General features: G+C 41.6%; 1 protein-coding gene across 1 annotated transcript in view; it reads right to left on the reverse strand.

The window, feature by feature from the left end:
* LOC124019889 (cadherin-related family member 5-like) overlaps positions 1–22,628 on the reverse strand; it is a 48,180-nt gene extending 25,552 nt beyond the window's left edge. The window contains exon 1 of the mRNA XM_046335333.1: positions 22,460–22,628. Coding sequence (XP_046191289.1) covers positions 22,460–22,559 — 100 coding nt within the window. The 5' untranslated portion in view covers positions 22,560–22,628. The remainder of the gene's footprint in view (positions 1–22,459) is intronic.
* Positions 22,629–23,458: the final 830 nt, after the last annotated feature.

The raw sequence follows: 23,458 nt of genomic DNA on the forward strand, positions 1-23,458 counted from the left end.
TGGGGTTCCATTTACATTCAGTTCATTCAGAAAGTACAAGACATTGGAATTGGCTGAATTTGAAAATGGATTGACCTCAGACATGCACACAAACAACAACAAACTATAGTGGAGGAGGCGTGTCTACAGATACACTGTATTAATGGAGGTGTGGTGGAGGAGGCGTGTCTACAGATACACTGTATTAATGGAGGTGTGTCTACAGATACACTGTATTAATGGAGGTGTGGTGGAGGAGGCGTGTCTACAGATACACTGTATTAATGGAGGTGTGGTGGAGGAGGCGTGTCTACAGATACACTGTATTAATGGAGGTGTGTCTACAGATACACTGTATTAATGGAGGTGTGTCTACAGATACACTGTATTAATGGAGGTGTGTCTACAGATACACTGTATTAATGGAGGTGTGTCTACAGATACACTGTATTAATGGAGGTGTGTCTACAGATACACTGTATTAATGGAGGTGTGGTGGAGGAGACGTGTCTACAGATACACTGTATTAATGGAGGTGTGGTGGAGGAGGCGTGTCTACAGATACACTGTATTAATGGAGGTGTGTCTACAGATACACTGTATTAATGGAGGTGTGGTGGAGGAGGCGTGTCTACAGATACACTGTATTAATGGAGGTGTGGTGGAGGAGGCGTGTCTACAGATACACTGTATTAATGGAGGTGTGTCTACAGATACACTGTATTAATGGAGGTGTGTCTACAGATACACTGTATTAATGGAGGTGTGTCTACAGATACACTGTATTAATGGAGGTGTGTCTACAGATACACTGTATTAATGGAGGTGTGTCTACAGATACACTGTATTAATGGAGGCGTGTCTACAGATACACTGTATTAATGGAGATGTGTCTACAAATACACTGTATTAATGGAGGTGTGGTGGAGGAGGTGTGTCTACAGATACACTGTATTAATGGAGGTGTGGTGGAGGAGGCGTGTCTACAGATACACTGTATTAATGGAGGTGTGGTGGAGGAGGTGTGTCTACAGATACACTGTATTAATGGAGGTGTGGTGGAGGAGGTGTGTCTACAGATACACTGTATTAATGGAGGTGTGGTGGAGGAGGTGTGTCTACAGATACACTGTATTAATGGAGGTATGGTGGAGGAGGCGTGTCTACAGATACACTGTAGTAATGTAGGTGTGGTGGAGGAGGTGTGTCTACAGATACACTGTATTAATGGAGGTGTGGTGGAGGGGAGGAGGCGTGTCTACAGATACACTGTATTAATGGAGGCGTGTCTACAGATACACTGTATTAATGGAGGTGTGGTGGAGGAGGCGTGTCTACAGATACACAGTATTAATGGGGGTGTGGTGGAGGAGGCGTGTCTACAGATACACTGTATTAATGGAGGTGTGGTGGAGGAGGTGTGTCTACAGATACACTGTATTAATGGAGGTGTGTCTATAGATACACTGTATTAATGGAGGTGTGTCTACAGATACACTGTATTAATGGAGTTGTGGTGGAGGAGGTGTGTCTATAGATACACGGTATTAATGGAGGCGTGTCTACAGATACACTGTATTAATGGAGGTGTGGTGGAGGAGGCGTGTCTACAGATACACTGTATTAATGGAGGTGTGTCTACAGATACACAGTATTAATGGAGGTGTGTCTATAGATACACGGTATTAATGGAGGCGTCTCTACAGATACACTGTATTAATGGAGGTGTGTCTACAGATACACTGTATTAATGGAGGTGTGTCTATAGATACACGGTATTAATGGAAGTGTGTCTACAGATACACTGTATTAATGGAGGTGTAGCGGCGGAGGCGTGTCTACAGATACACTGTATTAATGGAGGTGTGGCTACAGATACACTGTATTAATGGAGGTGTGTCTACAGATACACTGTATTAATGGAGGTGTAGTGGAGGAGGTGTGTCTACAGATACACTGTATTAATGAAGGTGTGTCTACAGATACACTGTATTAATGGAGGTGTGGTGGAGGAGGCGTGTCTACAGATACACTGTATTAATGGAGGTGTGTCTACAGATACACTGTATTAATGGAGGTGTGGTGGAGGAGGCGTGTCTACAGATACACTGTATTAATGGAGGTGTGGTGGAGGAGGCGTGTCTACAGATACACTGTATTAATGGAGGTGTGTCTACAGATACACTGTATTAATGGAGGTGTGTCTACAGATACACTGTATTAATGGAGGTGTGTCTACAGATACACTGTATTAATGGAGGTGTGTCTACAGATACACTGTATTAATGGAGGTGTGTCTACAGATACACTGTATTAATGGAGGCGTGTCTACAGATACACTGTATTAATGGAGATGTGTCTACAAATACACTGTATTAATGGAGGTGTGGTGGAGGAGGTGTGTCTACAGATACACTGTATTAATGGAGGTGTGGTGGAGGAGGCGTGTCTACAGATACACTGTATTAATGGAGGTGTGGTGGAGGAGGTGTGTCTACAGATACACTGTATTAATGGAGGTGTGGTGGAGGAGGTGTGTCTACAGATACACTGTATTAATGGAGGTGTGGTGGAGGAGGTGTGTCTACAGATACACTGTATTAATGGAGGTATGGTGGAGGAGGCGTGTCTACAGATACACTGTAGTAATGTAGGTGTGGTGGAGGAGGTGTGTCTACAGATACACTGTATTAATGGAGGTGTGGTGGAGGGGAGGAGGCGTGTCTACAGATACACTGTATTAATGGAGGCGTGTCTACAGATACACTGTATTAATGGAGGTGTGGTGGAGGAGGCGTGTCTACAGATACACAGTATTAATGGGGGTGTGGTGGAGGAGGCGTGTCTACAGATACACTGTATTAATGGAGGTGTGGTGGAGGAGGTGTGTCTACAGATACACTGTATTAATGGAGGTGTGTCTATAGATACACTGTATTAATGGAGGTGTGTCTACAGATACACTGTATTAATGGAGGTGTGGTGGAGGAGGTGTGTCTATAGATACACGGTATTAATGGAGGCGTGTCTACAGATACACTGTATTAATGGAGGTGTGGTGGAGGAGGCGTGTCTACAGATACACTGTATTAATGGAGGTGTGTCTACAGATACACAGTATTAATGGAGGTGTGTCTATAGATACACGGTATTAATGGAGGCGTCTCTACAGATACACTGTATTAATGGAGGTGTGTCTACAGATACACTGTATTAATGGAGGTGTGTCTATAGATACACGGTATTAATGGAGGTGTGTCTACAGATACACTGTATTAATGGAGGTGTAGCGGCGGAGGCGTGTCTACAGATACACTGTATTAATGGAGGTGTGGCTACAGATACACTGTATTAATGGAGGTGTGTCTACAGATACACTGTATTAATGGAGGTGTAGTGGAGGAGGTGTGTCTACAGATACACTGTATTAATGAAGGTGTAGTGGAGGAGGCGTGTCTATAGATACACGGTATTAATGGAGGCGTGTCTACAGATACACAGTATTAATGGAGGTGTGGTGGAGGAGGCGTGTCTACAGATACACTGTATTAATGGAGGTGTGGTGGAGGAGGCGTGTCTACAGATACACAGTATTAATGGAGGTGTGGTGGAGGAGGCGTGTCTACAGATACACTGTATTAATGGAGGTGTGGTGGACGAGGCGTGTCTACAGATACACTGTATTAATGGAGGTGTGGCTACAGATACACTGTATTAATGGAGGTGTGTCTATAGATACACGGTATTAATGGAGGTGTGTCTACAGATACACTGTATTAATGGAGGTGTGTCTATAGATACACTGTATTAATGGAGGTGTAGTGGAGGAGGCGTGTCTACAGATACACTGTATTAATGGAGGTGTGTCTACAGATACACTGTATTAATGGAGGTGTGGTGGAGGAGGTGTGTCTACAGATACACTGTATTAATGAAGGTGTAGTGGAGGAGGCGTGTCTACAGATACATTGTATTAATGGAGGTGTGGTGGAGGAGGTGTGTCTACAGATACACTGTATTAATGAAGGTGTAGTGGAGGAGGCGTGTCTACAGATACACTGTATTAATGGAGGTGTGGTGGAGGAGATGTGTCTACAGATACACTGTATTAATGAAGGTGTAGTGGAGGAGGCGTGTCTACAGATACATTGTATTAATGAAGGTGTGTCTACAGATACACTGTATTAATGAAGGTGTGTCTACAGATACACTGTATTAATGGAGTTGTAGTGGAGGAGGCGTGTCTACAGATACATTGTATTAATGGAGGTGTGGTGGAGGAGGTGTGTCTACAGATACACTGTATTAATGAAGGTGTAGTGGAGGAGGCGTGTCTACAGATACATTGTATTAATGGAGGTGTGGTGGAGGAGGTGTGTCTACAGATACACTGTATTAATGGAGGTGTGGTGGAGGAGGTGTGTCTACAGATACACTGTATTAATGAAGGTGTGTCTACAGATACACTGTATTAATGAAGGTGTGTCTACAGATACACTGTATTAATGGAGTTGTGGTGGAGGAGGCGTGTCTACAGATACACTGTATTAATGAAGGTGTGTCTACAGATACACTGTATTAATGGAGGTGTGGTGGAGGAGGCGTGTCTACAGATACACTGTATTAATGGAGGTGTGGTGGAGGAGGCGTGTCTACAGATACACTGTATTAATGGAGGTGTGTCTACAGATACACTGTATTAATGGAGGTGTGGTGGAGGAGGTGTGTCTACAGATACACTGTATTAATGAAGGTGTAGTGGAGGAGGCGTGTCTACAGATACACTGTATTAATGAAGGTGTAGTGGAGGAGGTGTGTCTACAGATACACTGTATTAATGGAGGTGTGGTGGAGGAGGTGTGTCTACAGATACACTGTATTAATGAAGGTGTGTCTACAGATACACTGTATTAATGAAGGTGTGGTGGAGGAGGCGTGTCTACAGATACACTGTATTAATGGAGGTGTGTCTACAGATACACTGTATTAATGGAGGTGTGGTGGAGGAGGCGTGTCTACAGATACATTGTATTAATGAAGGTGTAGTGGAGGAGGCGTGTCTACAGATACACTGTATTAATGGAGGTGTGGTGGAGGAGGCGTGTCTACAGATACACTGTATTAATGGAGGCGTGTCTACAGATACACTGTATTAATGGAGGTGTGTCTACAGATACACTGTATTAATGAAGGTGTAGTGGAGGCGTGTCTACAGATACACTGTATTAATGGAGGCGTGTTGGAGGAGGTGTGTCTACAGATACACTGTATTAATGGAGGTGTGGTGGAGGAGGTGTGTCTACAGATACACTGTATTAATGAAGGTGTGTCTATAGATACTGTATTAATGGAGGTGTGGTGGAGGAGGTGTATCTACAGATACACTGTATTAATGAAGGTGTGTCTATAGATACTGTATTAATGGAGGTGTAGTGGAGGAGGTGTGTCTATAGATACACTGTATTAATGGAGGCGTGTCTACAGATACACTGTATTAATGGAGGTATGTCTACAGATACACGGTATTAATGGAGGTGTGTCTACAGATACACTGTATTAATGGAGGCGTGTCTACAGATACACTGTATTAATGGAGATGTGGTGGAGGAGGTGTGTCTACAGATACACTGTATTAATGGAGGTGTGGTGGAGGAGGTGTGTCTACAGATACACTGTATTAATGGAGGTGTGTCTATAGATACACTGTATTAATGGAGGTGTGTCTATAGATACACTGTATTAATGGAGGTGTGTCTATAGATACACTGTATTAATGGAGGTGTGTCTATAGATACACTGTATTAATGGAGGTGTGGTGGAGGAGGTGTGTCTACAGATACACTGTATTAATGGAGGTGTGTCTATAGATACACAGTATTAATGGAGGTGTGGTGGAGGAGGTGTGTCTACAGATACACTGTATTAATGGAGGTGTGTCTATAGATACACTGTATTAATGGAGGTGTGGTGGAGGAGGCGTGTCTACAGATACACTGTATTAATGGAGGTGTGTCTATAGATACTCTGTATTAATGGAGGTGTGTCTATAGATACACTGTATTAATGGAGGTGTGGTGGAGGAGGTGTGTCTACAGATACTCTGTATTAATGGAGATGTGGTGGAGGAGGTGTGTCTATAGATACACTTTATTAATGGAGGTGTGTCTATAGATACACTGTATTCATGGGGATGTGGTGGAGGAGGTGTGTCTATAGATACACTGTATTCATGGAGGTGTGTCTATAGATACTCTGTATTAATGGAGGTGTGTCTATAGATACACTGTATTAATGGGGATGTGGTGGAGGAGGTGTGTCTATAGATACACTGTATTAATGGGGATGTGGTGGAGGAGTTGTGTCTATAGATACACTGTATTCATGGAGGTGTAGTGGAGGAGGTGTATCTACACTGTATTCTGACCTCGACTTAATTCCCTCAGGGGGTGCACACGCTCCTGTCATCGATATCTATGTTTTATATTTTGTATAATAAATCATTTTGAGAGTAGCCCTCCAGCCCTCCAACAAGTCATTCATTAACGTTTTTAACTTAATGTCCATATGTACTAGAGAGCTAAGTGATTGTTTGTTTATTGGGCTTCAGGAATGTGACTGAAAAAGTGAAAAATAAAAAATTAACTGATTGAAAGTACAAGGGGGTATCGGTGAATATATGTCGTGGTCAAGACTACGACGGCGCCAGTGTAATGAGCAGAGTTTACTCAGGTGTTCAACAGCGCATATCAGACCCGGAGCTTTAATGCTTCATATGTAGTTCTTAATGAGTTTCAATTTAGAAAACAGATCTCTCCGCAGAGGCAACAAACACAGGGAAGGTAAACAAAAACCTGCTTGGTTGCCATAGCAACATCAGGGAACATGGGCAGAACGGAGTTGTTCTTCAAATACAGTATTTATCTTCTATTCTGTACCATCTTTAATTGAGGCTCGCATTCTCCTTCATTCCTGCTCTCAACACGTTACGGAAATAGATCAACTCTATAGGAAGCTCTTGGGACAGGTCGTCTGGGTACTGGAAAGAGATTAACTCTATAGGAAGCTCTTGGGACAGGTCGTCTGGGTACTGGAAATAGATGAACTCTATAGGAAGCTCTTGGGACAGGTCGTCTGGCTACTGGAAATAGATTAACTCTATAGGAAGCTCTTGGGACAGGTCGTCTGGGTACTGGAAATAGATGAACTCTATAGGAAGCTCTTGGGACAGGTCGTCTGGCTACTGGAAATAGATTAACTCTATAGGAAGCTCTTGGGACAGGTCGTCTGGGTACTGGAAATAGATTAACTATATAGGAAGCTCTTGGGACAGGTCGTCTGGGTACTGGAAATAGATGAACTCTATAGGAAGCTCTTGGGACAGGTCGTCTGGGTACTGGAAAGAGATGAACTCTATAGGAAGCTCTTGGGACAGGTCGTCTGGGTACTGGAAAGAGATTAACTCTATAGGAAGCTCTTGGGACAGGTCGTCTGGGTACTGGAAAGAGATGAACTCTATAGGAAGCTCTTGGGGCAGGTCGTCTGGGTACTGGAAAGAGATTAACTCTATAGGAAGCTCTTGGGACAGGTCGTCTGGCTACTGGAATTAGATTAACTCTATAGGAAGCTCTTGGGACAGGTCGTCTGGCTACTGGAAAGAGATTAACTCTATAGGAAGCTCTTGGGACAGGTCGTCTGGGTACTGGAAAGAGATGAACTCTATAGGAAGCTCTTGGGACAGGTCGTCTGGGTACTGGAAATAGATTAACTCTATAGGAAGCTCTTGGGACAGGTCGTCTGGGTACTGGAAAGAGATTAACTCTATAGGAAGCTCTTGGGACAGGTCGTCTGGGTACTGGAAATAGATTAACTCTATAGGAAGCTCTTGGGACAGGTCGTCTGGGTACTGGAAATAGATGAACTCTATAGGAAGCACTTGGGACAGGTCGTCTGGGTACTGGAAATAGATTAACTCTATAGGAAGCTCTTGGGACAGGTCGTCTGGGTACTGGAAATAGATTAACTCTATAGGAAGCTCTTGGGACAGGTCGTCTGGGTACTGGAAAGCCCATACATTTGCAGATGCGAACAGACCATACTCTTTAGCAGACAACAGTTCTTGAGGGCTCGAACAACAACAATAAAGTTGTTTGTAATTTCGTTCATAGGCTACTGGTGAACCGATGTTTGAGTTGTGTGGTTACAATATCAACGGTCCCTTATCTCTGGTATATCTTGGCATCCATCATCCAACAATTCATTTGAATTATGTGCAGCGCAATGGTCATATAATGCCCAATGTCTCAGAAATGTCTGGGTTTGCAATACTCAGCATAGAAAACAGTTGGGTCGGCAACTTGGGCCTACAAGCCGTGATGGATTAAATTTGATTTAATTCAATTGAATTTAGCCCATTTGTTAAGGCTATTAGCCAGACAAAACCCGTGGAGTTCAACCATAAATAGTGTCTGAAAGTACAGTATCCTCAAGCAGACTACTTTCTCCCTTATTGTTAGGCTATTTGAGATGTTATTTTGATAATAAGTTTATAAATACTGTGTATAGCTGTAGATAGTACACTGCATAATGAAACAATACCTAGTAAACTAGTGTTTTGAGGGTGACTGACTGTATTATTTGCCAGTCATTGACTGGTTTTACGCACAACAACGTTCTATTCGAGATGGGAGAGAGCGCGAGGACGGCTCATGTCATGCAGGTTCAGGAAGCCTATACAGGACAGTTGTATATCCTATGGAGAAATATATATATATATATATTGGTAGATGATCAGTATGCTGCTGCAACAAACATTTATTTTATAATCTGCAATACTTCAATTCCGAACATTATTGACTTAACAAGTAATTACATTATTGCCACTGTGTAGTGGTGTAAAGTACTTAAATCGTATTTTGGAGAATCTGTACTTTACTTTACTATTTTTTTTATTTTTGACTACTTTTACTTCACTACATTCCTAAATAAAATGATGTACTTTTTACACCATACATTTTCCCTGACACCCAAAAGTACGAGTTACAATTTGAGTGCTTAGCAGGACAGGAAAACGGTCAAATTCACACACTCATCAAGAGAACGTCCCTGGTCGTCCCTACTGCCTCTGATCTGCTGAATTCACTCAATATAAAAACTTCCGTTGTAAATGATGTCTGAGTGTTGGACTGTGACCCTGACTGCCAAAAAAATATATATATAAAAAATCTAATTGTGCCGTGTGGTTTACTAAATATCAGGAATGTGATGAGTAGCAGTGACTTTTACTTTATACTTCTACTCAAGTATGACAATGTAGTACTTTTTACACCTCTGTACTTAAGTATCCCCGGGACCACCCATACGTAGAATGTATGCACACATGACTGTAAGTCGCTTTGGATAAAAGCGTCTGCTAAATGGCATATATTATTATTATTATTATAAGTACATTTCAAATCTGATACTTTTAGACTTTTAGTCAAGTAGTATTTTACGAGGTTACTTTCACTTTTACTTGAGTCATTTTCTATTAACGTTTCTTAACTGTTACTCAAGTATGACAATTTGAGTACTTGTTCCACCTCTGCCACCGGGCAACAGTCTAAAAATGTCAGCATTGGGACACCCTGTAGAGCTTCGTGAACGGTTAGGCTTTAAGAGGAAATGACGAACAAATAGCTCTACCAATAAACATTTACCCATTAGCTAAAACGAAGCGAAGCCTTGGCACTAAACAAGTCCTGTGATCGATTCGATTAGGCTGCGCAGCCGCATAGACATGTCGCATTTTCAGCACCATGGACAGCGATCAGCAGTCTACACCTTGCGCGGGGACGAGAGAAGCAGCGTTATGCCAGTGCATGTAGTCTATTTAAATCGTTATGGAACGGAGGGCAGACCAAGACGTAACAGTTTGAGCCAGACACACATGGGGCGATACTTGGCTGTGCAATCCCACAGTTCCATGGTTAGTGCAGGCAATAGACGACGGCATAGCCTACTATTGTACACTATTCACTATTCTCCCTATTCTAATTGTATATATACGAAGCGTCCAACATTACCATGGGTTAAATAACTATTTAAGGGGATGGCTTAAGATAAAGGTACTGAAAACCCTTATCGAATTAAAACTCCACGAGACAATATGTTGACCAGCAAGTTGTGAGGGTTTTCAGTTGTTGAATTTAGGTCTACGTTTATTTATTCAGCAAGCGCAAGGGAACCACACCTGCAAAACCCTGTTAATTACGCACCTTCAGAAGGTAGGTCTGAATATCAGATACGGAGAAGCAAGAAGGAAAGGCGTGATGCGGCGGTTGACTCATAACCGCATAACCCCGCAGTCTCCGGGTTGTCCGCGGGGCGGGTGTGTTTAGGGTTATGGAATATTGTGTGGATGAAGGCCGGGGGGGTGGCGAGCGGGTTGAATAAAGAGAAAACAAAACCTTTTAAAAAATCCATAAATGTAGAATTATTGTGCAATATATATCTATAGGCTACATTGAGGTTTTTCGTTCATTATTTTCGGCTAACAGGGATGATTAGTAGCCTATTTAAGCCTAAACTTCCCACGCACCAAATAGCCTACATATCTTATTGCCAAAGGCTTATGGGACGGGAATAAAAGGTTAATGTAGATCCACAGAGGTTAAAAGAACAATGTCAGAGTTTAATTAAATAAGTGAAAAGCTGCGGAATGTAGAGTTAAAAATAAAGAGTTGGGAGGCCCAGAGAAGAAGTCTAATGTTATAGAAGAGAGGACCAGAACAGTAGTCTGTTATAGAAGAGAGGACCAGAACAGTAGTCTAATGTTATAGAAGAGAGGACCAGAACAGTAGTCTAATGTTATAGAAGAGAGGACCAGAACAGTAGTCTAATGTTATAGAAGAGAGGACCAGAACAGTAGTCTAATGTTATAGAAGAGAGGACCAGAACAGTAGTCTAATGTTATAGAAGAGAGGACCAGAACAGTAGTCTAATGTTATAGAAGAGAGGACCAGAACAGTAGTCTAATGTTATAGAAGAGAGGACCAGAACAGTAGTCTAATGTTATAGAACAGAGGACCAGAACAGTAGTCTAATGTTATAGAAGAGAGGACCAGAACAGTAGTCTAATGTTATAGAAGAGAGGACCAGAACAGTAGTCTAATGTTATAGAAGAGAGGACCAGAACAGTAGTCTAATGTTATAGAAGACAGGACCAGAACAGTAGTCTGTTATAGAAGAGAGGACCAGAACAGTAGTCTAATGTTATAGAAGAGAAGACCAGAACAGTAGTCTAATGTTATAGAAGAGAGGACCAGAACAGTAGTCTGTTATAGAAGAGAGGACCAGAACAGTAGTCTGTTATAGAAGAGAAGACCAGAACAGTAGTCTAATGTTATAGAAGAGAGGACCAGAACAGTAGTCTGTTATAGAAGAGAGGACCAGAACAGTAGTCTGATGCTATAGAAGAGAGGACCAGAACAGTAGTCTGTTATAGAAGAGAGGACCAGAACAGTAGTCTAATGGTATAGAAGAGAGGACCAGAACAGTAGTCTAATGTTATAGAAGAGAGGACCAGAACAGTAGTCTAATGTTATAGAAGAGAGGACCAGAACAGTAGTCTAATGTTATAGAAGAGAGGACCAGAACAGTAGTCTGTTATAGAAGAGAGGACCAGAACAGTAGTCTGTTATAGAAGAGAGGACCAGAACAGTAGTCTAATGTTATAGAAGAGAGGACCAGAACAGTAGTCTAATGTTATAGAAGAGAGGACCAGAACAGTAGTCTGTTATAGAAGAGAGGACCAGAACAGTAGTCTGTTATAGAAGAGAAGACCAGAACAGTAGTCTAATGTTATAGAAGAGAGGACCAGAACAGTAGTCTGTTATAGAAGAGAGGACCAGAACAGTAGTCTGATGCTATAGAAGAGAGGACCAGAACAGTAGTCTGTTATAGAAGAGAAGACCAGAACAGTAGTCTAATGTTATAGAAGAGAAGACCAGAACAGTAGTCTAATGTTATAGAAGAGAGGACCAGAACAGTAGTCTGTTATAGAAGAGATGACCAGAACAGTAGTCTGATGCTATAGAAGAGAGGACCAGAACAGTAGTCTGTTATAGAAGAGAGGACCAGAACAGTAGTCTAATGGTATAGAAGAGAGGACCAGAACAGTAGTCTAATGTTATAGAAGAGAGGACCAGAACAGTAGTCTAATGTTATAGAAGAGAGGACCAGAACAGTAGTCTAATGTTATAGAAGAGAGGACCAGAACAGTAGTCTGATGTTATAGAAGAGAGGACCAGAACAGTAGTCTGTTATAGAAGAGAGGACCAGAACAGTAGTCTAATGTTATAGAAGAGAGGACCAGAACAGTAGTCTAATGTTATAGAAGAGAGGACCAGAACAGTAGTCTGTTATAGAAGAGAGGACCAGAACAGTAGTCTGTTATAGAAGAGAGGACCAGAACAGTAGTCTAATGTTATAGAAGAGAGGACCAGAACAGTAGTCTAATGTTATAGAAGAGAGGACCAGAACAGTAGTCTGATGTTATAGAAGAGAGGACCAGAACAGTAGTCTGTTATAGAAGAGAAGACCAGAACAGTAGTCTGTTATAGAAGAGAGGACCAGAACAGTAGTCTAATGTTATAGAAGAGAGGACCAGAACAGTAGTCTGTTATAGAAGAGAAGACCAGAACAGTAGTCTGTTATAGAAGAGAGGACCAGAAGAGTAGTCTGTTATAGAAGAGAGGACCAGAAGAGTAGTCTGTTATAGAAGAGAGGACCAGAACAGTAGTCTAATGTTATAGAAGAGAGGACCAGAACAGTAGTCTAATGTTATAGAAGAGAGGACCAGAACAGTAGTCTAATGTTATAGAAGAGAGGACCAGAACAGTAGTCTGTTATAGAAGAGAGGACCAGAACAGTAGTCTGTTATAGAAGAGAGGACCAGAACAGTAGTCTAATGTTATAGAAGAGAGGACCAGAACAGTAGTCTAATGTTATAGAAGAGAGGACCAGAACAGTAGTCTAATGTTATAGAAGAGAGGACCAGAACAGTAGTCTAATGTTATAGAAGAGAGGACCAGAACAGTAGTCTAATGTTATAGAAGAGAGGACCAGAACAGTAGTCTGTTATAGAAGAGAGGACCAGAACAGTAGTCTAATGTTATAGAAGAGAGGACCAGAACAGTAGTCTAATGTTATAGAAGAGAGGACCAGAACAGTAGTCTGTTATAGAAAGAGGACCAGAACAGTAGTCTAATGTTATAGAAGAGAGGACCAGAACAGTAGTCTAATGTTATAGAAGAGAGGACCAGAACAGTAGTCTAATGTTATAGAAGAGAGGACCAGAACAGTAGTCTAATGTTATAGAAGAGAGGACCAGAACAGTAGTCTGATGTTATAGAAGAGAGGACCAGAACAGTAGTCTAATGTTATAGAAGAGAGGACCAGAACAGTAGTCTAATGTTATAGAAGAGAGGACCAGAACAGTAGTCTAATGTTATAGAAGAGAGGACCAGAACAGTAGTCTAATGTTATAGAAGAGAGGACCAGAACAGTAGTCTAATGTTATAGAAGAGAGGACCAGAACAGTAGTCTAATGTTATAGAAGAGAGGACCAGAACAGTAGTCTAATGTTATAGAAGAGAGGACCAGAACAGTAGTCTAATGTTATAGAAGAGAGGACCAGAACAGTAGTCTAATGTTATAGAAGAGAGGACCAGAACAGTAGTCTAATGTTATAGAAGAGAGGACCAGAACAGTAGTCTAATGTTATAGAAGAGAAGACCAGAACAGTAGTCTAATGTTATAGAAGAGAGGACCAGAACAGTAGTCTGTTATAGAAGAGAGGACCAGAACAGTAGTCTGTTATAGAAGAGAGGACCAGAACAGTAGTCTAATGTTATAGAAGAGAGGACCAGAACAGTAGTCTAATGTTATAGAAGAGAGGACCAGAACAGTAGTCTGTTATAGAAGAGAGGACCAGAACAGTAGTCTAATGTTATAGAAGAGAGGACCAGAACAGTAGTCTGTTATAGAAGAGAGGACCAGAACAGTAGTCTGTTATAGAAGAGAGGACCAGAACAGTAGTCTAATGTTATAGAAGAGAGGACCAGAACAGTAGTCTAATGTTATAGAAGAGAGGACCAGAACAGTAGTCTAATGTTATAGAAGAGAGGACCAGAACAGTAGTCTGTTATAGAAGAGAGGACCAGAACAGTAGTCTAATGTTATAGAAGAGAGGACCAGAACAGTAGTCTAATGTTATAGAAGAGAGGACCAGAACAGTAGTCTGATGTTATAGAAGAGAGGACCAGAACAGTAGTCTAATGTTATAGAAGAGAGGACCAGAACAGTAGTCTGTTATAGAAGAGAGGACCAGAACAGTAGTCTGATGTTATAGAAGAGAGGACCAGAACAGTAGTCTGTTATAGAAGAGAGGACCAGAACAGTAGTCTGTTATAGAAGAGAGGACCAGAACAGTAGTCTGTTATAGAAGAGAGGACCAGAACAGTAGTCTAATGTTATAGAAGAGAGGACCAGAACAGTAGTCTAATGTTATAGAAGAGAGGACCAGAACAGTAGTCTGTTATAGAAGAGAGGACCAGAACAGTAGTCTGTTATAGAAGAGAGGACCAGAACAGTAGTCTAATGTTATAGAAGAGAGGACCAGAACAGTAGTCTGTTATAGAAGAGAGGACCAGAACAGTAGTCTGTTATAGAAGAGAGGACCAGAACAGTAGTTTAATGTTATAGAAGAGAGGACCAGAACAGTAGTCTAATGTTATAGAAGAGAGGACCAGAACAGTAGTCTGTTATAGAAGAGAGGACCAGAACAGTAGTCTGTTATAGAAGAGAGGACCAGAACAGTAGTCTAATGTTATAGAAGAGAGGACCAGAACAGTAGTCTAATGTTATAGAAGAGAAGACCAGAACAGTAGTCTAATGTTATAGAAGAGAGGACCAGAACAGTAGTCTAATGTTATAGAAGAGAGGACCAGAACAGTAGTCTAATGTTATAGAAGAGAGGACCAGAACAGTAGTCTAATGTTATAGAAGAGAGGACCAGAACAGTAGTCTAATGTTATAGAAGAGAGGACCAGAACAGTAGTCTGATGTTATAGAAGAGAGGACCAGAACAGTAGTCTGATGTTATAGAAGAGAGGACCAGAACAGTAGTCTAATGTTATAGAAGAGAGGACCAGAACAGTAGTCTAATGTTATAGAAGAGAGGACCAGAACAGTAGTCTGTTATAGAAGAGAGGACCAGAACAGTAGTCTAATGTTATAGAAGAGAGGACCAGAACAGTAGTCTGATGTTATAGAAGAGAGGACCAGAACAGTAGTCTAATGTTATAGAAGAGAGGACCAGAACAGTAGTCTAATGTTATAGAAGAGAGGACCAGAACAGTAGTCTAATGTTATAGAAGAGAGGACCAGAACAGTAGTCTAATGTTATAGAAGAGAGGACCAGAACAGTAGTCTAATGTTATAGAAGAGAGGACCAGAACAGTAGTCTAATGTTATAGAAGAGAGGACCAGAACAGTAGTCTGATGTTATAGAAGAGAGGACCAGAACAGTAGTCTGATGTTATAGAAGAGAGGACCAGAACAGTAGTCTAATGTTATAGAAGAGAGGACCAGAACAGTAGTCTAATGTTATAGAAGAGAGGACCAGAACAGTAGTCTAATGTTATAGAAGAGAGGACCAGAACAGTAGTCTGTTATAGAAGAGAGGACCAGAACAGTAGTCTAATGTTATAGAAGAGAGGACCAGAACAGTAGTCTGATGTTATAGAAGAGAGGACCAGAACAGTAGTCTAATGTTATAGAAGAGAGGACCAGAACAGTAGTCTAATGTTATAGAAGAGAGGACCAGAACAGTAGTCTGATGTTATAGAAGAGAGGACCAGAACAGTAGTCTAATGTTATTGAAGAGAGGACCAGAACAGTAGTCTAATGTTATAGAAGAGAGGACCAGAACAGTAGTCTAATGTTATAGAAGAGAGGACCAGAACAGTAGTCTAATGTTATAGAAGAGAGGACCAGAACAGTAGTCTGTTATAGAAGAGAGGACCAGAACAGTAGTCTAATGTTATAGAAGAGAGGACCAGAACAGTAGTCTGTTATAGAAGAGAGGACCAGAACAGTAGTCTGATGTTATAGAAGAGAGGACCAGAACAGTAGTCTGTTATAGAAGAGAGGACCAGAACAGTAGTCTGTTATAGAAGAGAGGACCAGAACAGTAGTCTGTTATAGAAGAGAGGACCAGAACAGTAGTCTAATGTTATAGAAGAGAGGACCAGAACAGTAGTCTAATGTTATAGAAGAGAGGACCAGAACAGTAGTCTGTTATAGAAGAGAGGACCAGAACAGTAGTCTGTTATAGAAGAGAGGACCAGAACAGTAGTCTAATGTTATAGAAGAGAGGACCAGAACAGTAGTCTGTTATAGAAGAGAGGACCAGAACAGTAGTCTGTTATAGAAGAGAGGACCAGAACAGTAGTCTAATGTTATAGAAGAGAGGACCAGAACAGTAGTCTAATGTTATAGAAGAGAGGACCAGAACAGTAGTCTAATGTTATAGAAGAGAAGACCAGAACAGTAGTCTAATGTTATAGAAGAGAGGACCAGAACAGTAGTCTAATGTTATAGAAGAGAGGACCAGAACAGTAGTCTAATGTTATAGAAGAGAGGACCAGAACAGTAGTCTAATGTTATAGAAGAGAGGACCAGAACAGTAGTCTAATGTTATAGAAGAGAGGACCAGAACAGTAGTCTGATGTTATAGAAGAGAGGACCAGAACAGTAGTCTGATGTTATAGAAGAGAGGACCAGAACAGTAGTCTAATGTTATAGAAGAGAGGACCAGAACAGTAGTCTGTTATAGAAGAGAGGACCAGAACAGTAGTCTAATGTTATAGAAGAGAGGACCAGAACAGTAGTCTGATGTTATAGAAGAGAGGACCAGAACAGTAGTCTAATGTTATAGAAGAGAGGACCAGAACAGTAGTCTAATGTTATAGAAGAGAGGACCAGAACAGTAGTCTAATGTTATAGAAGAGAGGACCAGAACAGTAGTCTAATGTTATAGAAGAGAGGACCAGAACAGTAGTCTAATGTTATAGAAGAGAGGACCAGAACAGTAGTCTAATGTTATAGAAGAGAGGACCAGAACAGTAGTCTGATGTTATAGAAGAGAGGACCAGAACAGTAGTCTGATGTTATAGAAGAGAGGACCAGAACAGTAGTCTAATGTTATAGAAGAGAGGACCAGAACAGTAGTCTGATGTTATAGAAGAGAGGACCAGAACAGTAGTCTAATGTTATTGAAGAGAGGACCAGAACAGTAGTCTAATGTTATAGAAGAGAGGACCAGAACAGTAGTCTAATGTTATAGAAGAGAGGACCAGAACAGTAGTCTAATGTTATAGAAGAGAGGACCAGAACAGTAGTCTAATGTTATAGAAGAGAGGACCAGAACAGTAGTCTAATGTTATAGAAGAGAGGACCAGAACAGTAGTCTAATGTTATAGAAGAGAGGACCAGAACAGTAGTCTAATGTTATAGAAGAGAGGACCAGAACAGTAGTCTGTTATAGAAGAGAGGACCAGAACAGTAGTCTAATGTTATAGAAGAGAGGACCAGAACAGTAGTCTAATGTTATAGAAGAGAGGACCAGAACAGTAGTCTAATGTTATAGAAGAGAGGACCAGAACAGTAGTCTAATGTTATAGAAGAGAGGACCAGAACAGTAGTCTAATGTTATAGAAGAGAGGACCAGAACAGTAGTCTGTTATAGAAGAGAGGACCAGAACAGTAGTCTGATGTTATAGAAGAGAGGACCAGAACAGTAGTCTGTTATAGAAGAGAGGACCAGAACAGTAGTCTAATGTTATAGAAGAGAGGACCAGAACAGTAGTCTAATGTTATAGAAGAGAGGACCAGAACAGTAGTCTAATGTTATAGAAGAGAGGACCAGAACAGTAGTCTGTTATAGAAGAGAGGACCAGAACAGTAGTCTGATGTTATAGAAGAGAGGACCAGAACAGTAGTCTGATGTTATAGAAGAGAAGACCAGAACAGTAGTCTAATGTTATAGAAGAGAGGACCAGAACAGTAGTCTGATGTTATAGAAGAGAGGACCAGAACAGTAGTCTAATGTTATAGAAGAGAGGACCAGAACAGTAGTCTGTTATAGAAGAGAGGACCAGAACAGTAGTCTGTTATAGAAGAGAGGACCAGAACAGTAGTCTAATGTTATAGAAGAGAGGACCAGAACAGTAGTCTAATGTTATAGAAGAGAGGACCAGAACAGTAGTCTAATGTTATAGAAGGGAGGACCAGAGAAGTAGTTTAATGTTTGGGAATGATTTGGTGGTAAAATAGGATGATAGCAGTGACAGCTAGCTATGTTTTTTAAATTTTGTTTTACAATATATTTATTGTCATTTTTTACAATTTAACAATCCGCAAAATATGACACAGATAATGCCCCGTTATTCCTTCCACCTACACAAAACACCATGCTACACGGCAGCACATCGTACAAAACCCTTCCCTCCCCAACACAGGAACACCCCCCTCCCTCCCCTACACAGGAACACCCCCCTCCCTCCCCAACACAGGAACACCCCCCTCCCATCTCTCTACCGGTATTAGCTTCAATGACAACAACAAAAAGAAACAGAATGAACTTCACATTCAAGGTTAGAAAATAAATTATTCAACGCAAAAACCACAAATAATAATAATAATATTAATGAAGAAAATAATATTGAGTCAGCTGAGGTAACGACTGCTGCTGAAAGTCCCCCAGACATCAGTCAATTCAAAGGGTTTATTACGTACATTGTACATTATTTTCCCAGCTAGCAGTGTTATGTGTGATGATTGTGAGGCGCTATACAAATTCGACAGTCACACGATGGGGACTTTGATTATGCCTGTGGCCTGTCAAGGGAACTGTGGTCTACTGTTCTGATGGGTTAAATGAACAACTGAAATCTGGACACTGATTGTAGGTCTATAACCTCTCGCATAGCCTTAATATTAACTCCTGCAGCATTTCTTGCAGTAAAACGATGGGCTTACGCCAAATGTAAGCTACATTTTGACTTGGGAAGAGGAGTGGAGAAATATGATGAGGTGAGGGGGGGGGGCTAGCTCGAACCATGAAAAACAGCCCCTGACCATTATTCCTTCTCCACCAAACTTTACAGTTGACACTATGCATTCGGGCAGGTAGCGTTCTCCTGGCATCCGCCAGACCCTGATTCGTCCATCGGACTACCAGATTCGTCATTCCAGAGAACACGTTTCCACTGCTCCAGAGTCCAATGATGGTGAAGATTTACACCACTCCAGCCAACATTTGGCATTGCTCATGGTTATCTTAGGCTTGTGTGTGGCTGCTCAGCTATGGAAACCCATTTCATGAAGCTCTCGACAAACAGTTATTGTGCTGACATTGCTTCCAGAGGCAGTCGGTGGTGACTGTTGCAACCGAGGACAGATGATTTTTACGAGCTATGGTGCTTCAGTACTCGGCGGTCCTGTCCTGTCAGTGCGTGTGTGGCCTACCACTTCACGGTTGAGCCGTTGTTGCTCCTAGACATTTCCACTTCACAATAGCAACAGCTATAGCAGGGCAGAAATTTGACGAACTGGCTTGTATGACGGTATCACGTTGAAAGTAACTGAGCTCTTCAGTACAGCCCATTCTACTGCCAATGTTTGTCTATGGAGATTGCATGGCTGTGTGTTCGATTTTATACAACTGTCAGCAACGGGTGTGGCTGAAATAGCCAAATCCAGTCATTTCAAGGGGTGTCCACATACCTTTGGCCATACAGTGGAACATCTGTAGAGATGCTGTGTTTATCAGCATCATAAAACCTGATAGCGTGGTTAGGGACCGTCTCTAAAGGTGAAGGTGCTGTCTTTATCAGCATCATAAAACCTGATAGCGTGGTTAGGGACCGTCTCTAAAGGTGAAGGTGCTGTCTTTATCAGCATCATAAAACCTGATAGTGTGGTTAGGGACCGTCTCTAAAGGTGAAGGTGCTGTCTTTATCAGCATCATAAAACCTGATAGCGTGGTTAGGGACCGTCTCTAAAGGTGAAGGTGCTGTCTTTATCAGCATCATAAAACCTGATAGCGTGGTTAGGGACCATCTCTAAAGGTGAAGGTGCTGTCTTTATCAGCATCATAAAACCTGATAGCGTGGTTAGGGACCATCTCTAAAGGTGAAGGTGCTGTCTTTATCAGCATCATAAAACCTGATAGCGTGGTTAGGGACCGTCTCTAAAGGTGAAGGTGCTGTCTTTATCAGCATCATAAAACCTGATAGTGTGGTTAGGGACCATCTCTAAAGGTAAAGGTGCTGTCTTTATCAGCATCATAAAACCTGATAGCGTGGTTAGGGACCATCTCTAAAGGTGAAGGTGCTGTCTTTATCAGCTTCATAAAACCTGACAGCGAGGTTAGGGACCGTCTCTAAAGTGAAGGTGCTGTCTTTATCAGCATCATAAAACCTGATAGTGTGGTTAGGGACCATCTCTAAAGGTGAAGGTGCTGTCTTTATCAGCATCATAAAACCTGATAGCGTGGTTAGGGACTGTCTCTAAAGGTGAAGGTGCTGTCTTTATCAGCATCATAAAACCTGATAACGTGGTTAGGGGCCGTCTCTAAAGGTGAAGGTGCTGTCTTTATCAGCATCATAAAACCTGATAGCGAGGTTAGGGACCGTCTCTAAAAGTGAAGGTGCTGTCTTTATCAGCCTCATTAAACCTCATACTATTTCAAAAACAGAAAATATGCATCTAAGCCAAACTGAAATCTTATCAGAAACATGTTGGGTCGTTTTCACATATTTCTATTTCCTTACAACCGGTGAAACTGGACATTTTGCACAGAAAAACTTTCCAGTTTTTAAAAATAATTATTGCATTTTATCGCTGGTCCCTAAAGGTCTTTGCTCCGAGAAAGAATCCGAGATGACGGAGAAAACTTTACCGATCTCAACTGTATTGAAGCATTCATTCTATCGATCTATCGATCACATTATTCTGTTGAGCAAAAGGGTTGACTTAATCTTCTAGGTCCATTTATAAATGACAGAAGAGAATCTGCATCTAATTACAGACAAGTTGACTTACAAATAGCCTACCAACATGCTGGAAATTATAAGCAGAAACATATCTATATCAGGCAACAACTAAAAATATCCTGCACCTCCTGTTAAAAAAATCCTTCTGCTGTCTCTGACTGTAGCCCACAGCACATGTTGTATAGTAGTGGGTTAGGGTTGGGTGCGGGTCTCAGATTTTCACTTTATCACATAGAGTCTGGCAGTTGCGGATGCGTTATCAGCAATGGCGGGTGGGTGAGCCAACAGTTGACCTGCGCACCGCTAGCGCGTGGAGGAAAGGCATAACTTCCTAAACCAGAATCTGGCCCGTGGTCAGTATGACGTGCAGGCCACAAGGCCTGTGAAACATTGACAGAGATAGTTACCAATATATAAAACCCCTTTTTGAGAAGAGGTCAGATTGCACTGTGCTTGAGGACAGTGCATTTGATTCATGTTTAAAAATTTCCTTTTTGTAGCTTGTGAAATGTTCAAGCAATGTCCTATAATCCTGGATGTCTTTGGGGGGGTTAAGAACTGGTCCTAGGCAGACTTATTCACTTTAAACTAAATGAACGAAATCAGCCTGTGTAACCTAAGATGGACACTGTGTGTAGAACCATCACAATAGAACCGTCACTACTCACAATAGAACCATCACTACTCACAATAGAACCATCACTACTCACAATAGAACCATCACTACTCACAATAGAACCATCACTACTCACACTAGAACCATCACTACTCACACTAGAACCATCACTACTCACACTAGAACCATCACTACTCACAATAGAACCATCACTACTCACACTACAACCATCACTACTCACAATAGAACCATCACTACTCACACTAGAACCATCACTACTCACAATAGAACCATCACTACTCACACTAGAACCATCACTACTCACACTAGAACCATCACTACTCACACTAGAACCATCACTACTCACAATAGAACCATCACTACTCACAATAGAACCATCACTACTCACACTAGAACCATCACTACTCACACTAGAACCATCACTACTCACACTACAACCATCACTACTCACACTAGAACCATCACTACTCACACTAGAACCATCACTACTCACACTAGAACCATCACTACTCACAATAGAACCATCACTACTCACACTAGAACCATCACTACTCACACTACAACCATCACTACTCACACTACAACCATCACTACTCACACTACAACCATCACTACTCACAATAGAACCATCACTACTCACAATAGAACCATCACTACTCACAATAGAACCATCACTACTCACAATAGAACCATCACTACTCACAATAGAACCATCACTACTCACAATAGAACCATCACTACTCACGTTTCTCAGCTGGACAGAGTACAGAAAGTAAAAACAACACCAGACAACCCAGGAGGATATTTGCAGTTTGCTGTTTTCCTTGAACATTATATAGTTCCATGTCCTGGTTTTCAGACGACACGACAAATGAAGTCCGTAGAGAGGACGAGGAGAGGAGACGATGGTACCAGTCGGTACTCACTGGGCATAATGCTGTGTCTGTGTTGCCCTGCCTGACGTGTGGGAGTCGACTACAGTTGCAATGTCTGTGACTTCATCTTAGGGTCATATTATTGCCTAAAGAGCCAACAGTGGCCTGCTAGCCTCCTACTGAAATACTTGCATCTGATTTGCTGCTTGAAGACGGTTACACTGGAAGTGCATGAAATGGCATCCTATTCCTTATGGGCCCTGGTTAAAAGTAGTGTACTATATAGGGAATAGGGCCCTGGTTAAAAGTAGTGCACTATATAGGGAATAGGGCTCTGGTCTATAGTAGTACCACTATATAGGGAATAGGGCTCTGGTCTATAGTAGTACCACTATATAGGGAATAGGGCTCTGGTCTATAGTAGTACCACTATATAGGGAATAGGGCTCTGGTCTATAGTAGTACCACTATATAGGGAATAGGGCTCTGGTCTATAGTAGTACCACTATATAGGGAATAGGGCCCTGGTTAAAAGTAGTGCACTATGTAGGGAATAGGGCCCTGGTTAAAAGTAGTGTACTATGTAGGGAATAGGGCCCTGGTTAAAAGTAGTGTACTATATAGGGAATAGGGCCCTGGTTAAAAGTAGTGTACTATATAGGGAATAGGGCCCTGGTTAAAAGTAGTGTACTATATAGGGAATAGGGCCCTGGTTAAAAGTAGTGTACTATATAGGGAATAGGGCCCTGGTTAAAAGTAGTGTACTATGTAGGGAATAGGGCCCTGGTTAAAAGTAGTGTACTATATAGGGAATAGGGCCCTGGTTAAAAGTAGTGTACTATATAGGGAATAGGGCCCTGGTTAAAAGT

The sequence above is a fragment of the Oncorhynchus gorbuscha genome, unplaced genomic scaffold (assembly GCF_021184085.1).
Source record: "Oncorhynchus gorbuscha isolate QuinsamMale2020 ecotype Even-year unplaced genomic scaffold, OgorEven_v1.0 Un_scaffold_714, whole genome shotgun sequence".
Taxonomy (NCBI): Eukaryota; Metazoa; Chordata; class Actinopteri; order Salmoniformes; family Salmonidae; genus Oncorhynchus; species Oncorhynchus gorbuscha.